Source organism: Sipha flava, unplaced genomic scaffold, assembly GCF_003268045.1.
Source record: "Sipha flava isolate LNK unplaced genomic scaffold, YSA_version1 93_pilon_pilon, whole genome shotgun sequence".
Lineage (NCBI taxonomy): Eukaryota > Metazoa > Arthropoda > Insecta > Hemiptera > Aphididae > Sipha > Sipha flava.
Genome location: NW_020273633.1, coordinates 125,387 through 141,904, shown reverse-complemented (window position 1 = coordinate 141,904; position 16,518 = coordinate 125,387). Strand labels below are relative to the sequence as shown.

The 16,518-nt window shown below is 25.9% G+C and overlaps 2 protein-coding genes across 2 annotated transcripts; both read left to right on the top strand.

Moving 5' to 3' along the window:
• The first annotated feature begins 744 nt into the window (after positions 1-744).
• On the top strand, positions 745-3,950 carry LOC112693742 (NADH dehydrogenase [ubiquinone] 1 alpha subcomplex subunit 13). The gene is made up of 5 exons (XM_025568938.1): positions 745-836; positions 898-1,023; positions 1,956-2,106; positions 2,166-2,377; positions 3,854-3,950. Exons 2-4 carry the CDS (start codon positions 924-926, stop codon positions 2,371-2,373), a joined length of 459 nt encoding a protein of 152 aa, XP_025424723.1. The 5' UTR covers positions 745-836; positions 898-923; the 3' UTR covers positions 2,374-2,377; positions 3,854-3,950.
• A 6,969-nt stretch (positions 3,951-10,919) lies between these two features.
• LOC112693744 lies at positions 10,920-12,642 on the top strand. The gene is made up of 2 exons (XM_025568940.1): positions 10,920-11,118; positions 12,124-12,642. The coding sequence occupies exons 1-2, from the start codon at positions 11,113-11,115 to the stop codon at positions 12,469-12,471; spliced, it is 354 nt and encodes a 117-aa protein (XP_025424725.1). The 5' UTR covers positions 10,920-11,112; the 3' UTR covers positions 12,472-12,642.
• The last annotated feature ends 3,876 nt before the right edge of the window (positions 12,643-16,518 follow it).

Here is a 16,518-nt window from a genome sequence, read left to right as displayed (position 1 = left end):
TGATATAAAATGTCCCGTATTTTTAAAAAATAAATCTGGGATCCTTATATAAAGTTTAAAAGAAAACACAACAATACACAACTGTGCAGTATTTATTTTTTTAATCTAATTTTTATTATTTTTCCCATTAGCTCTATTTATATAAATTATTAATAAACAATAAATATTAATAATAAAATAATAAATAATAATTCAATAAGTTGTATATTTTTGCATATTTTCTAACGTATATGAATGCACATATTTGAGCGTTTTTTAGCGCATAAAGTTCCGACCGCCTTGATTCATAAGTATCCCTAAATTTAATAATTCTGTTAGCACCCAGTAATTATTTGTTTTAACAATATTTTGAACGAATTTTTTAGAATTAATTTTTATTGTTAATTTTAGTTTAATATCAAAGATAATACGCACAAATCAATCTAAATTTACGATACAACACACAAGTAAAATGTTTCCATTAATGCATAATTTTCTACTGTAGGCGCAGTGCATTAAAATATTGTGGGTAATAAAAACATGATACTTTTTTACTTTAATTATGTTTATTATTTAACTTTTATTTCCTAGTTGTTTTATGTAGTAATTTTGTATTTTTATTATAATCGCTGAGGCAAATATTTTATGCGCCTCTAAATAAAAAAAAAAAACATGATATTCATGTGAGTGTAGACGAGTTTTACCCAAGGAGAATTGATATAATTATTACTGTTATCAATTTCGACCAGTCTTTATCATAATCACATCGTTTTTATCATTTTTTTTTCTTATAAAATAAAATATATTGGTTTGTCCTTCAATAATAGGATCAGTGTTAGATTACACTCGTTATTTAGGTAAAAATTGTATTTATTATACATTTATGACTCTTATTCAAGCATTGTTTTTATCTTACAGGGTTTTAAAATATTTCCGGTGCGATTATGGCGGCAACGGCAGAAAGTGTAAAACAAGATATGCCGCCCAAAGGTGGCTATCGAAAGATTAATTTTGCTCGAGTATTCCCGAAACCATTTGCAAGCTGTAAGTCAAAGTTAATGTTGAAGAATGTTTTTGAGAATGTTATTTGCATATACTGTGTATTTTATTCTGAAATAATTCGTTTTAACATTAAATATCTGTATAATTATTCAGATATAAAAATATTAGTAACAAATTTATTTTAATACAATAATAACAAATTAGTAAATTAGTTAATACATTTATAATATATTAATATATGAATTAATATATTTAATTCTCATACTACCAAGTACAAATTTTTTGCCATCCATTTGTTCTCATCACATTTTTTATGGTGATACTTTGCGTTGGCTCTGCACCAAAAATTAGTTGCCGTTTATTATCTTGATATTTCAATTTTTGATACATTTTTAGTTTATGGGTATTTCAGTCATCCATCACTCTATAGTATACTTTTTATTGTGTATAATGCACAAACCCATCTAAGCCATACTAGTTTAAAGAAAATGAATATCATTAATTGTTTTCTTTTTACTTTAGGTAATAGAAAAATTATAAATTCAACTGTTAGTTTTCTCTTTTATTTGAGTCGTCTTTTAATTATTTTTTGTTCATAACCAACAAATAAGCTAATAGAAGTACTGAACCCTAGTAATAGTAAAATGTTATAACTTGTGGAATGTATTAAATATAGAATATGAGGTAACTCTTATATTGTATTTTAGATTTAGCTATTCTAAATGGTTTTTATTTTTTTAAATTAAAATTTTGTGAATCCCTAGTATATAACATGTACAAAATTACATTATCAAAAGTATTCTTTATTTTATTTTTATTGTATTTGTATCTAAAATTTGGTGTAAAAAATAATAAAATAATAATAATAATATGTATAACCTAATATATTTAGTAATATTTAAGTTTCCTATTATAATTATCCTAATTATATGTCATAACAATGTTTTTAGAAAATATATTAAACCTTTTTTCAGCTAGAGCATTAGTTGGTACATATATGGTTTGCACTGGTGTTGGCTGGTACCTATATCTATTAAATGACCGACAAATTGACAATTACCAAATTGAATCACGTAATGCTATAATTGCTATATCACCCCTTTTGGATGCTGAAGCTGATAGAGAGTGAGTATTTACGTAATAATATATCTTCAAATACTAAATACATACATATGCTGTTATAGGTATTTAAAACAATTGAGACGGAATCGTGATGCTGAAGAAAAATTAATGAAAAATGTGAAAGGTTGGGAAACAGGTACTTTATATGGTGAACCTATATACAAAACAGTTGATTCAAATAAACTCATTGAACCTGGTTTAAATGAGTACTATGTGCATGCTCCTCCAAAAACATTGTTGGACCGAGCATACTGGCATAAGTATTTGTAAATGAGTAAGTATTTATTTTTTTTTATAATACAAATCATAGTAATATTGAAAAATTCTTTTATTATTTATGAAATTTTCAATAATACACTATATTGTTCAACCTAATATACATATTTTAGTTATTAAACTTTTAATTGAAAACTAGATTATAGTTATCTAATTTAAACAATTTTTAATTCGACGGAGAAGTGTTATATTACCAGTTTTTAATCAATGTATATCAAATTTAAGAATAATATACTTTTTTAAATCAGTGATAATGATTTAAATTATCATTGATCAACAAAAATGTTTTCATTCATAAAATATTGTTTTATTCTAAAATATTTCCAACTATAAAATTTATTTTCATAGAAATAGCATTGATTTTATAATATTTTAAAATAAGGATGAAAGTTCGCACCACCTACAATAAATATCTATATCAAAATAAGCATATTTTTATTATTACTTATGTGTTGAAAAATATTAAACTTATGTTAGAAATATGTTACTTTTATAGTTAAAATATCAACAAGAATAAAATAATTTAAAGTAAGGATGCAAATAATTTTAAAAATAATACTATTTTAGAACCCATTGTATATGTGGATTTAATAAATTTCAGTAGGAATTTATTTATATATTATTTAGTTTGTAACAATTTTAAAAACTACCACACAGAATGTATTCTGACACGACGGTCAACAAAGGCGTATTCTCTTCAGCTGTTAGCTATATAGCTACGTTACACACAAAGTGTTATTTAGGCGAGCGATCCAGTATTATGATAGTTTTCCAAAGAGCAGGTTCGCAGAATTTTTATAAATAATGAGTAGTTCTGATGAGGATGAAGTCCTCCTCTAGTACTATTAGAGAGTGGTGAAAAGATGAGATGATACTGGGTGCACCGAATTAATGAAAAAAAGGGAAGAACTCAGTGAATACCATCATCTACATCGGAAACTGTGGTCACATGAAGATCAATTTTTTGTATATTTATGCAAGTCACATATCCAGCTCTTCTGCAATCACTTTCCATGCTTTCGCTTTCTTCACTACATTTTTGTAAGATTCGTGTGAAGTGTCATACAAATATGCTTATTTTCTCAATTTTTCAATGAGTACTTCCATTTCTTCTCCCAACTTGAAAAAACCAATAGACTGTTAAACAGTGACAGCAAGCGAGGCAGAACGCTCGGACCGCACAATCATTTTGTAATTTTGTACAACCTGAACGTCTGACGCTGCTTTTTAGAATGTATCACCAAAACAGAATACTGTGTGTGTGTGACAGTGGTGGTGCAATTTTATGTCATACAATCTTTACTCCAGAATGCGTCCTTTGTGGCAGAACCTTAACAGAATAAAAAGTATATTATGTATCTACATATGAATAAATGTAACAATTATTTTTTCTTTAATTTTGTCATCACGCTCCCACCATAAAATCATCTCAATTAATTTATACAATCTACCTATTATTAATATTATTTTATAGGTATGTAATTTCAACATCAATCAAGATACAAAAATATTTCAGCTTACAGTGTTTTTTTTTTTTTTTTTTGTTAGTTAAAATATAATTATATATGTAAAAATAGATAATAATATGATATATTTGTATTTTATTTCTTTTAAAAATATGCAATAAATTGAAGTTAAAAAAATAAGTTTTGTGTATTAATTTCTAATTCTAAATTATCTTTTTATATATTAATTATAATTTTTATTTAATTCAATAAAATTAATAAAGAATTTATTAAAAAAAAAAGAAATATGTGTATATAAAGTTGGTTAAAGTTATTTTAATATTAAAAAGATTTGCATACTCTACTGATGAAAAAATAAGTTTTTGGTAAATTTTAATTTATAATAATGTTTATGATTGATATTCTTTTTTTTTTAATTAAATACTAATGATAATTTGACTTTTCTGAATAATTGTTAAGGATATTCAATGAAAATAATCTAACCGCAATTGTCCTCTTTTTAAGTAATAAAAAAAAAATTAACTTTACCTCATAGTTAGGGAGGAAACAATTTTAACTTATGAAAAAAAATGTTGTTCTATGTTGAAAAAATGTAGGTAATTTTAAAGGTTTTATTAAATTCATAAATAATAATGAAAAAAAAATGTATTTACATTAGAGTTGTATCTACTGAGTAAAGCTTTTAAATACTTGATTTAAATAAAAACTTAGTAAAAACTAAGCTATTTTGTAATAATACAAATATATACCACAAAATGAGATTATAAGCGTAGGCGGACATTTGGTTGAATTTTTGGGAGGGCTATAATAATTCAATGTAAAATAACCCGCAAGGGCTTCGCCTCCACATCCCCTTCCCATAAAAAAGTAAAACTTATTACCATTAAAAATATAGACATGTTTAAATTGTATTAAAAAAAAACACTAAATAACGTATATTTAAAAATAATTAATATTTTATTTTAATGACAAATAACTATTTGTATTAGGGAAGGTACTCAAAATATCATCGCTTTTTATATTTTTCGATATATCTTTTTCAATATATAGTATTGAAAGATTGCTGAACCTATCTTGAACCAATAATGTCCTTAACCAAGTTTTTATTTTTTTCAGTGCACTGAAATTACTTTCGCAAACAGCCAAACTATGTAATTGGTATTGTTAATGCTATTGTAAATAGTTTTTTATTATTACTTATTTTACGATTTTCAAAAAAAATCAACAGATAATTATAAATAAATTATAAAAACAACGAATAAAATTTCTAACAAAGTTTCGATTTTGGAGGGCTATTAAAATATTTGGGGGGTCTAAGCCCCCCCCCCCCCCCGATATCCGTCTATGATTATGAGTAAAGTTAAACATTTAGGTGTTAGGCACGCAAGAACGATGTTTAAATTGGACTAATACAATTGGCCGATAGCAGAATTGCTCCCGTATTATATCGTTTTTTTGTTTTCCGATTATTTTGGCGTGCACGAACAGTTTCTTGAACGGATGATTTTGATTCTAGTATATCGTCATTCGTGCTAATAGCGTCAAATATATTTATTTAGTTTTATTTTATTTATTATAAAATTTATATTATATTTAGTTATATGTTCTGTATTTAATATTAAAACAATAATGGATCTCATTGAAGTTGCAAGTGTGAGTGCTCTGCTCCTTAAAATTACGTAAAAAAAAAAAAAATTCTGAGTACATCCAATGATTAGTACTAGACTAGAAAAAGGACAATTTTTTAGGACTTATGAAGATTTAAAATCATATGCAGAGAAAATTTTCAAATACACTGGAATGTCCATGAACAGTTTTGATATGTTACTTGGACTGATTTCATCTCGTATAACTTACCAAAATTCAATTCGTGACTATATTTCAAGTACTGAAAGGCTCTTAGTGACTTTAAGGTTTGTACTCGTAAATATAAAACAAGTGTTAATTAATTAAACAATTTAATTTGTATTGAATCGTTGCATTCATTTTTTTAGTATGTCACACTTGATATACAATTTTTAATTAAAATGTTAAACAAAATTTGTAGTGATAATTTTAGAGAAATTTTAGTACCTATAAATTTAATATTTCTTCTTCTGTACCAGTTTATGATTTTTATGTTGTTGTATCCTCAATAGCTATTTGAAAATCATGGTTTAGTCAGTACTAAATGTAATGCCACTATATTTTTTTAAAATTTAATTTCTTCTTATAACGAGTTACATAAAACAGTTTTTGTAGGATTAAAAAATGATGACAGCTCACTTCACAAAGTAATAGTTGCGTTTTCACACATTTGTGTCATGCGAACGAAGGTTTTATCTTTTTTCTCTGATGCAAAACTGTTACTAGAGAGGTGCCCAGACCAATGTCCTCGAATGTCCTTCAAGGCCCGTGGATTTCCGTGCGTCACCGAAATAATAACCATACTTGTGGCCTTGCGATCCTAACTGTTCAGGTCGCTCTACTTGTCCTGGGGCTAGGTACGGGATTTGATTACAAATATAGACAACAGACTGCGTGTACGTCTACTGTCTAATGGGTTTTATATTATTGAACATTCGTGATACGATATATTGTATTGTAATACACCTAAAACGTGCTCGTCGTAATCTTCGATTATATATGCGTCTATGACGTGCAATATGTACCTATTGTTATTGCAACGACGCCATTGAGTCTTCATTGAGTAAAATGTATACAAAACGTAAACGGGTAAATATTAAATACTAATGAGTTTCAATGTTCTAAAATTAGTTATTTAATATGTTTTGTATGGTATAAAATATAACTATGGTTCCTACAATAATTAATATATAGTACAAATATAAAAAGAAAAACAATAATGACAAATTGTTTTCGAGATTAACGATATTGTTTTTAAGGAGAAAATGATCATTAATCATTATTTTGCTTGGATCAAACTTTGAACCTATTAATTAGCGTGGTGAACACAAACCTGATAGCACATGGCTGTTATATTCTAACAATTCGGTTACTGTTATTATTATTTGCAAGTAAACAAAGACGCATAATAATATTATGTATGACGAATACACATACTGGGAAATATAAAAACGCAATAATGCTAATTTTATTGATGAAATACTGATATTTAAATAGAATATGACTAGATTATTATTAGTACTTAATACTCTTAACAATTTAATAGACTTACGCCTTCACACACATACAAACGCTTACAATATTATGTGTGACGACATGTTTGATGTGCTTGATATTATGTTTGACGACAATGGTGTTTTTATAAAAAAAAAAAAGACTCATCACGTTTACAAATAAATATATATTACATTACATTATACAATGCCATAACGCATTAAAACATATTACATATTATAAAGGGATAAAATAACTGATTAAGATCTGACAAAAAAAACCGTGAACCGTAGTTATATATATATATGATCATTTAAAATTTATATTTTTAATAATACATGACTAATTTGATTTTATTTTTACAAACTGCTTCAGAACCAGAATACATCGTAATTTATAAATCATAAAGTATAACAGCAACAAAATATTTAAGTGAAAAAAAAATGGTTTGGCAATTATATTCTTAAACATCACCCCTAAATAGTTACTGCGATTTTTTTGATCTTAACATCGATTATAAACTAACATATTTTGTTTTAAATTATATTTGAGTCATGTATCAGCTGTGTCAAAATCAATTTTGATACGACCTAATCCTAATTATTTAGAACGTAAAGAATTCCAATTTATAGTTTATAAAATTTCGATAAATTATAATGAATGTTATAGAAATTGTATAAAATAATCCAAAGGACGCAATATTATGTTTTTCAGAACTTACACCGCATGCTATACTTACCGATATACGCTGTGTATAATAATGTTGAAGTGAAAGGAAGAGCTTCGGTAAAACCCGTATACAGCTGGGTAAAACTCGGATTACATTTAAATGGTTAAATCAACTGATGGCCGTAATTCAGACTTTTACGAGTTAGTAACCTGGGAAATTCCACTTGCAATTAATACACATAATATAATCAATGTTGCCGATTAACTCTCAGAGCTCCCATCGAATTAAATCTTCTATATCACACTAGTATAATACTGGCTTTTTAAACCTGCTATTATATTTGTTTTTAGTATTTCTGTATTGGTCTTTTAACCAATGTATCATTGTTATTGAGAAAATGGTTCTTAGTGTAAGAGTGGATCGGTTTATATACATTTTATAATATATTATTTAAGATGATAGGATCAAATATCTCAACAAGTTAGGTCAAATTTTTAAAGTTCTAATTTTCACCAAAAAATACATTTGAAATTTAAACAAATTGTAAGAGCCTTTAACAGCAGAAATTTTATTAAAATATATTTAAACTATAAAATGTCTTCAAAATCATAATATAATTACTCTTAAAAAATTTGAAGTCCATGTGATAAATATTTATGGAATAACATTTAAATAACTAATATTGTTTATGGAAATTTGTTTCAAGTATCCAATTTCATGAAAATTTCATTTTATAACGCTAACAAAATATTTTTGCGACTTTCCAGTAATATTTTTGATTATAAAGAAATTCTTATGAAAACTCTTGTATTTCATTGTTAAGCTTTATGCATGGAAATTGAAAGTTATATGAATTTTTAACTACTAAATGTATCGATTTTTTCATAAATAAAAACGTTTTGTCAACATCTGATATTCAAACTTTCTTGATTTTATTTTTATTTTAAACTAAGCTCATTTTTTTTCATTTATTAATGATAAATATATACGAATAACTTTATATTAAAGTTTGAAGACTTTTTAATTTGACAAAAATTATTTTATCATTCGTTTATGTTTATTTTTAATTTAAAATAATACGTTAATAAATAAAATTTAAAAAAAAAAAAAGGATTTTATATCTTTACTTAAATATACTTATTAAGTACCTATCTAAGTACTAATATTTTATATTAAATAAGAAAAAATTACCAAACTGTTGAATGAGTATTCTTTTGATCTTTTTATCATTCAGCATTTTCTTCTATATCTTCTATACCTAACGATTAAAATTAATTAAATTCATTTTCACACTTATGTATACTTTTATTTATTAAAAAATTATTATTATTTTGTAATTATAATTCTGTGTTTACTAATAGTGTTGTCAGAGTTAAAAATAAAATGGCTATTCTGAATAAAATGTGGTTACACATAGTTACACTATTGATTATCGCCTAATCAGCATTATTGCAGATTAAATCATAAATATATCATAAATGTAGATAGAATTGATTTAGAACGAACAGAGTACCTGTAGATGTATTTTAAATAATATTTTTATAATATAACAAAAGATAAAATTTACATAGGTAATTTTTACATTTTTCTTAAAAACTCAATAAACTATTTTACAATATGCATGTAAAGAAAAAAATCTAAAATATGCAATAAAAATTTTTGAATTTGAAATCCTTATATCACAAAATAAATATGTATCAAATCCGATTTTTCCTATATATTTCTCAAACAAATATATGATTGCTTAAAGTCCCAAGCCTTAGTTATAACTAGTAAATATATTACCTACAACAATTTATTCAATAATTAATTTTTAATCATAGATATTTTAAAATATTTTTGAGAAGAAAAAGTATTACTTATGATCATTACAACACTATTTTAGGTGGACCAAAACAGTATACACTAAGTGTGAAATATTCTTTGCACTTATACAAACTTCTTTAGGCTCTACACATAGTTGCATAAATTATATTTATGGATACTTAAAACGTTGAAAATGGCATTCAAAACATTTTATTATTTATACTCAGTATTGTCCAAAACCAATTCGTAATGCATTGTTCTATCATTGTTTTTGAATATAAACCAAAACTACGTTAAATTGTATTAACATACCGAGACGAATGCAAAACAATCAGTCGTTAGTCATTTTCACATCTTTATCACTTTCGATATTTTTAAAAATGTAAATAATTAAAAAAATTAAATCTTAGCTTTCTGTGTAACTATATTGCAATAGTATTGCAGGACTAGATATTATAAAATATGTTGACTAATCAATATTCATTTTACAGTAATAAGTTAGAAGGTATCTTCATACATTTCTTGAATGATTTTTGAATTATTTAATTTTATGAATACCTAAATATTTAAATGCTCATCTATCGATGATTTGATCTAATAGTCAGATATTAGAGAATTTAAAATTCAATCGCATTGAAAAATAATTAATAATATAGATGTAATAATATTAATATTAATGATATAAGTTGTAATTAATTGTTTAATAAGTGTAATTTGTCTTACCGTATCATCGTCAGTTATTACAATATATATAAACATATGTAGATACACAAAAACGTTTTAAAATTTCTTTATGAAATGTATATTATTACGTAACTCATAATGTAGTGATGTCACTAGATCATGTTATAGATGGGAATGGTGAACTTAATACATGATTTTACAGTGTATTTTTATGTATTTTCCTAGTGTGATATAAAACAATAATTTGAAGAAAAAATAGGCCATTGAGGAGCGACTGCCCCTTTGCCCCCCCTGAAACACCCCTTTTAAAATGTGATTTTTGATATCAATAAAGGTATTATTAGTATTAAATGTTAAAATTGGATTTTTCATAATATATAGTTTTATTTGTAATGCGGTCTTTAGAGAAAAACTGAAAAAAAAAAGGTGGCCCGCGAAGGTAAAATAGTTGCCTACATTTGTAGCGTAATTCGTAAACAGTTTTCATCTACTTCGAAATATTTTTATAATTCGCCATCGAAACTCGTCATATACAACAAGCGGGCGCATAAGCAAAACATTATTATACTTAGAGTAACTATAAATATAGTGCCTTACTATTTAGGTGGGTACTACAATGTATTATGGTCCTGGCCCATGAATGACGAATCATTACTGTTTATTTGTAATTAAGTCGTGAGTGAACGGAATATCACATCATTGAACGTAATTATAAACTTACTAGTTTTGATTACACTAGACACGTTTAGTTGAATAAGATGGAAGGGGATTATTTTATCCGTCCGTCATTGGAACATATCATATATATCTTCTCCATACTGTGTATTACATTTTAGTTGTCAACTAAATGTGCAGTGTGATTATAGTAACAGCATCCGACTGTTGTGCAATCCGTATTAAACGTGTGTCGAACTAATCGTGAAGATCTTCGACAGATATTATTATTGTGTTATTAATATTTATTTAGAAAAAATATCTGCTGGAAAAATGCAGGTAATTATTATACGTACAAGAATCTTTTTCATAATCTTAGTATGAACGAAACATTTAATAAACCATTGCGTAAGTCGTATTATGTTTATAATAATGATGACAAATTTGAATATTTATTTTATAATACTGATTTTTAACTAAACATAATATGTATTTATGAAGTTAAGTGTTTAATTAAATTAATTACTTTAAAATTTAATTTATAAAATTAAGAAATATTTAGGAGAAAATTAAGCTGTTAGATTTATAATCATCAATAATAATAGGTACTGCAAACAATTCTCCGTAGTTCAAAATTTCTAAAAATTATAAAATGAAAAAAGTGTTTTTTTTTTTTTTACTTAAATCTGTATCACGACGGTGACTAAAATAATTTTAGAATTTTAAAACATTGAAGTCTGACTCTTCGAAAATCCGTTATTATACGAGTATTATATTAATAATAATAATAATAACAATATTATAATATGTTAATATAGGATATATTAATATTCAGCTCAAAAAAATTGTATTTCTTAATAATTACAAAAAAAATAGTAAAATTATTTATATAATATTGGTTGATAATTTCTGAATATTTTAAATCTGTTATTCTATAGAAAAATTTTCATATATGTAAATATATTTATTTTCACCTATCCAGCTCTTAAAAAACATTTCTCAAGTAAAATAATCAATAAAACTTGGTAAAAAAAAATCTTGCTATTTTATTAAAAAATAAATGTAATCTTAATACAAATTAAATATTTTATACAGTTTAGTAGATTACAGTTAGATTTACCAAAATTACAGTATACGTTTATTACCATGAGATTCATATAAAATAAGCTTTCAATGGTTATAAATGATATAATATTAGTACTATGATTGTTTAGCCTTTACAAGCAAACCACGACGCTCCATTTCCCACTCAATAACTTAAGTTGCTGCTGGGTTGACTAAAATACGATTTTCTATTATTATGCTTTTAATTTAATTTTAAAACAATATAATTTTTTTCTACAGGTTTTATTGCATCTGGCTGTTATTTTAGCAGCACTATTCATTTTCGTAAGTGCTCAAAGGCCATTTTATGCATCTGGCAATAGCTACCCTTCAGTGTTACCACAATATTTAGAAAGTAATTCTGAAGTCGACAACAGATTTAACGGGAATGATAATTCATACGCAGCTTTTGAAAAGGATCCTAAGTACAACGTCGATAAAGATTTGGTCGAGATCGTTAAAACGTATCCACGAGATAAACAACCATATTGGTACATAAATGCTGAGCAACTAAATAGATTTAAAGGCCGACCGCAACAAAATGTTCGCAAACTACGATCTATTTCATCTAAATTGGTATTTCACTAATTGCCTGAAATCGTTTATTTTTTTAAGTTATTCTGAATCGTCTAATTTACTTACTAACAAAAGTAAATTTGGTTTATAATTTAAAACATTGGTACTGACATAAAAATACCTATTATTTATTTCATTTCATCAGCCATGGTTACTTATTGTTATATTGTATTTATTATTTAAATTGTAGTATATTGTTAAACTGTTAAAATAAAATTAACATGCGACCAAATCTATAGAATCTCAATCTTTATCTTTATTATTTTTTGTAATATAATAATTTACTGACAGGTATAATACTAAATTATTTGTTAAAATAGTAGTATCTTTATAAATAAAATGTACTTATACTATTTATTGGAATACACTATTAAAATATAATATAGGCTAAATTAATTTATTTATTATAATCAAAAACTATTAGTATAATAGAAATGATAAATAAATGTATATTAAGTTTACGAGGGTTTTCTAGACTAAATACGTCAAATCATATTTGAGAAGTACATTGTCACAAGACCGTTTGGAAAGTTTTATGCTTACGAGTATTGAGAAAGTATTGTTAAATAGCGTTGACGCTGATGAAATAATTGACTAAGTGACTACCATAAGTAAAGTGTTAAAAAATCTTTTCTCGTATTAAAATAAAATACTAATAAATTTTGATTTTCATTAGATTTTTTACTATCTTGTTGTAATGTTCTATTTTTAAATCTTATTATATTGAATATGTTATGCGAGCGAGGCGAGCAAATATATTTTTTCATTTTGGTAACCCCATTAAAATATTTCCATGTAACAAAAAAACCAACTTATCCACCCCTGCATCCTAGTGTTGAAAAACTCCTTTCATCAGATGCAGTAGTAGTAGGTATGGTACTTAATATCTTCAACAGGACATATATTGTTAGAAATTCATCTTTGTTACATTTTTTTAAAGCTTTAATAGCATTTTTTGAAATACTGTCAGATGAATTTAAACAAAAAAAGTTTCAATTTATTTCTCCATAGTCTCCATTCACCTTCAATAATTTATGGATTATAGCTATCTTTAAAATCAGTTTGGTAAAAGCTAATGGCATCTGATACATCAGTATAGTTAGAATTAATCACTTAAAATGGTACAATATGTATAAGACTTGAAAAAACTTTTTTTTGTTTGGTAAATCTGTTAGTTAATGACGTAGATAGCTCATCAAGATATGGAATAAAAAAACTACTCGTAATTCTAAAATACACTTCTGGAGAACCATGGTATCAGTCAGTAACGTAAATTGTATACCTCAAAAACAACATATTACCATAGAACAACAACAATAATAGTAGGTGCGGGACATGGTATCATATAAATATATAGTTATATAATTTAGTGTTATGCATTAAATGTTTTAATTGAATTCAAAATTTTACTATGGGCCCTATATACGCCACTGCCTATTGCATATAAATATGTACTGCAAATGTGTAAAGCAGTTTGTAAAATAATCACGCTGTTGACAAAAATCTTCAAAATAGACCCCGGGGTGAATCATGCATAGTAAATACACTAATTTCTAAATAATGTTTAAATTGTATAAGTTAAATATGTAGGAATATTTTTTCAAATTGTATGACAGTACATTATTTTCGTTTTTTCGACGGCATCGAAATAATGCAGGCTACTAAAAAATTCGATAATGATAACAATAGTCCCTAACCTACATTTTTAAATTTTATTCCTTTTTTTTTTGGATGCAAGTGCATCCCATTGTACCCAGTGGCGTATTTAGGAATTTCAAGGTAAGGGCAACACATATTTTGCCCCCCCCCTTCCAGTCAAAAAATAAAATGTTGTTACTAATTAATATTATTTTTTAAAACCTCTATTAATTGCTAGATATACAATATTAATACAAAATTTAAATATTTTTTTTCCTTGATTCAGAACTAACAAAATCATTAATTATTTCTTCAAAATCTAATAAAGTGGTTTTTTCAGCTTCAATTGTTAATACCGCTAAAGCCAAATACCGGTCTTGTGCCATTATAGAGCGAAAATAGTTTTTTATTCTATCAAGTCAATCAAACACTCTATAACCGCTATGGTTACGTTCGTTTTTCGAAAATAACGAGAAATTAAAATTGTTATGCTATGAATAAATTAAAAGTAATATTTTGCTATGTAAAAATCTGTACAAAATGTCTCAAATTAGTGTTCGTCACAACTAACTATAAGTAAATCCCAGTACTACTACTTAATTACATTCCCAAAATATTTACATATTTATAATAATTAAACTTTTTACCTTAATATTGTACTGTAATATATTTTTCATCTCTTACAAGATAACTTTACTTTGAATCATCATCTCTTATATTCTCTAAACAGTTCAATAATTTAACTGAATACAATTGTTCTGTTCTTTTATTTTATTTTAATATTTCTAAAACTCTTTGTGAAAAATCACCTACAAAATACTCTACATAATATTGAGAAAAAACAATAGTAGAGTATGTACTTATAAACATAGAACATTTAACGCATCAAAATCAGGGCCTAAAATAGTGTGTACCTTGACACATAGTGTGTACTCTGAAAATTAAAGTGTGCAGTCTGAATGACAAATGTGTGTACCAAGTTTTTACATTAGTGACTAGAATAATAAATTATTGATGAAATAACAATGAAATATTAAACATATAACCGCACCCAAACAGAACGACGCCACAATAAGGATATCTACACTGATTACCACAATCAAGAAAATGCTGGGAAACAGAATATCAAAGTCCACTATTTCAACGGCTTGCCAAAAATCGTATCAACTGTATCAAAAAACTTATTCAAAGGGCAGAGACCAATAGTAAATTAAAATATAAAAATAAATTAAATACTTTCTTTATTAATTCAAACAAAAAAATCTAATAAACGTTCCGATAACACTTTTTTCATACTAGTTTTAATCTCATCGGTTACTATCAAAATTTTCGCGGTCTATGTACTAAACTTTATCTACTAAAATGTTAAATTCCATCTTTTTTACTTGATTTTCTAGTTTCTAGTTTTCTAGACATGACTCAATAATAGTTTTCTCAACAATGAGTGAGGTTTTACTCGATACAACGTTTACCGTTGTGATAGAAATGAGAAAACTATCACACTTAACTGTGGTGGTGGAGTTCCCATCGCTATCAAAAAAACCTTTAGTTCTAATTTACTAAGCATCGACACTTTGAACGTCGAACAGGTTTATACAAAAATATAAATAAAAAATATTGTGATTATAATTTGTGCTGTGTATATGATGCCTCCTGACAATGATTTACAGCTATATTTAAACCCCGTCTCAGTTATTGAATCGTTAGAATCCATTATGTATCTCAATAGTAAATTTATTATCTATGGTGATTATAATATGTCTTCCTTAACTTGGGTAGGTGGTAAGACTGGTTTTAAGATTTTCAATTTTATTTCGTTCTCCGTAGGACAGTCCCTTATTTAGGATTTCTCAGTTTGAAACTTAATTCAGTTCAATAATACTGTTAACTTGTCTGGTAATGTCTTAGGCTCAATATTTTCAAATTTCCGAGATACAGCAATCGATTCTTGTATTTTTCCAATAATTCCAGTTAACCCTTATCATCCTGTACTCCTAATTAACTGTAAGCTATCCATCCTCGCACCCAATCTTAACAATGACATTAATATTTTTTTATACAACTCAGGGAATTATTAAAATGCTAATTTATTTTTTAATTATTTCAATTGGTTTAATTATTTTAATAATCTTGATGTTGAAGCAACTGCTAACCTTTTCCAAGACGCATTATTAAAAGCCTTATTTAGTTTTGTTCCCCAAAAAATAGTTAATGATAATAATAATTTTCTTTGCTGGTTTGATAAAGATCTCAAATCCTTCTGAAAAAAAATTAAGACTTATTCCGTTCATATGAAAAATAGAACCAAATCTGATAATTAGATTATTATTATTATTTTCATAACTATTATGAAAACTTCTCTAAATTGAGAGTACAATATAAATCTAAATCTAATTCCGTATATTCGGAATTTATACGCCG

Excerpts from the sequence above, each read along its gene's own strand:
- LOC112693742 (XM_025568938.1), top strand. The coding sequence starts at position 924 with ATGGCGGCAACGGCAGAAAGTGTAAAACAAGATATGCCGCCCAAAGGT. Across the intron at positions 1,024-1,955 it reads CCCGAAACCATTTGCAAGCT|CTAGAGCATTAGTTGGTACA; the intron begins GTAAGTCAAAGT and ends ACCTTTTTTCAG. Across the intron at positions 2,107-2,165 it reads GATGCTGAAGCTGATAGAGA|GTATTTAAAACAATTGAGAC; the intron begins GTGAGTATTTAC and ends ATGCTGTTATAG.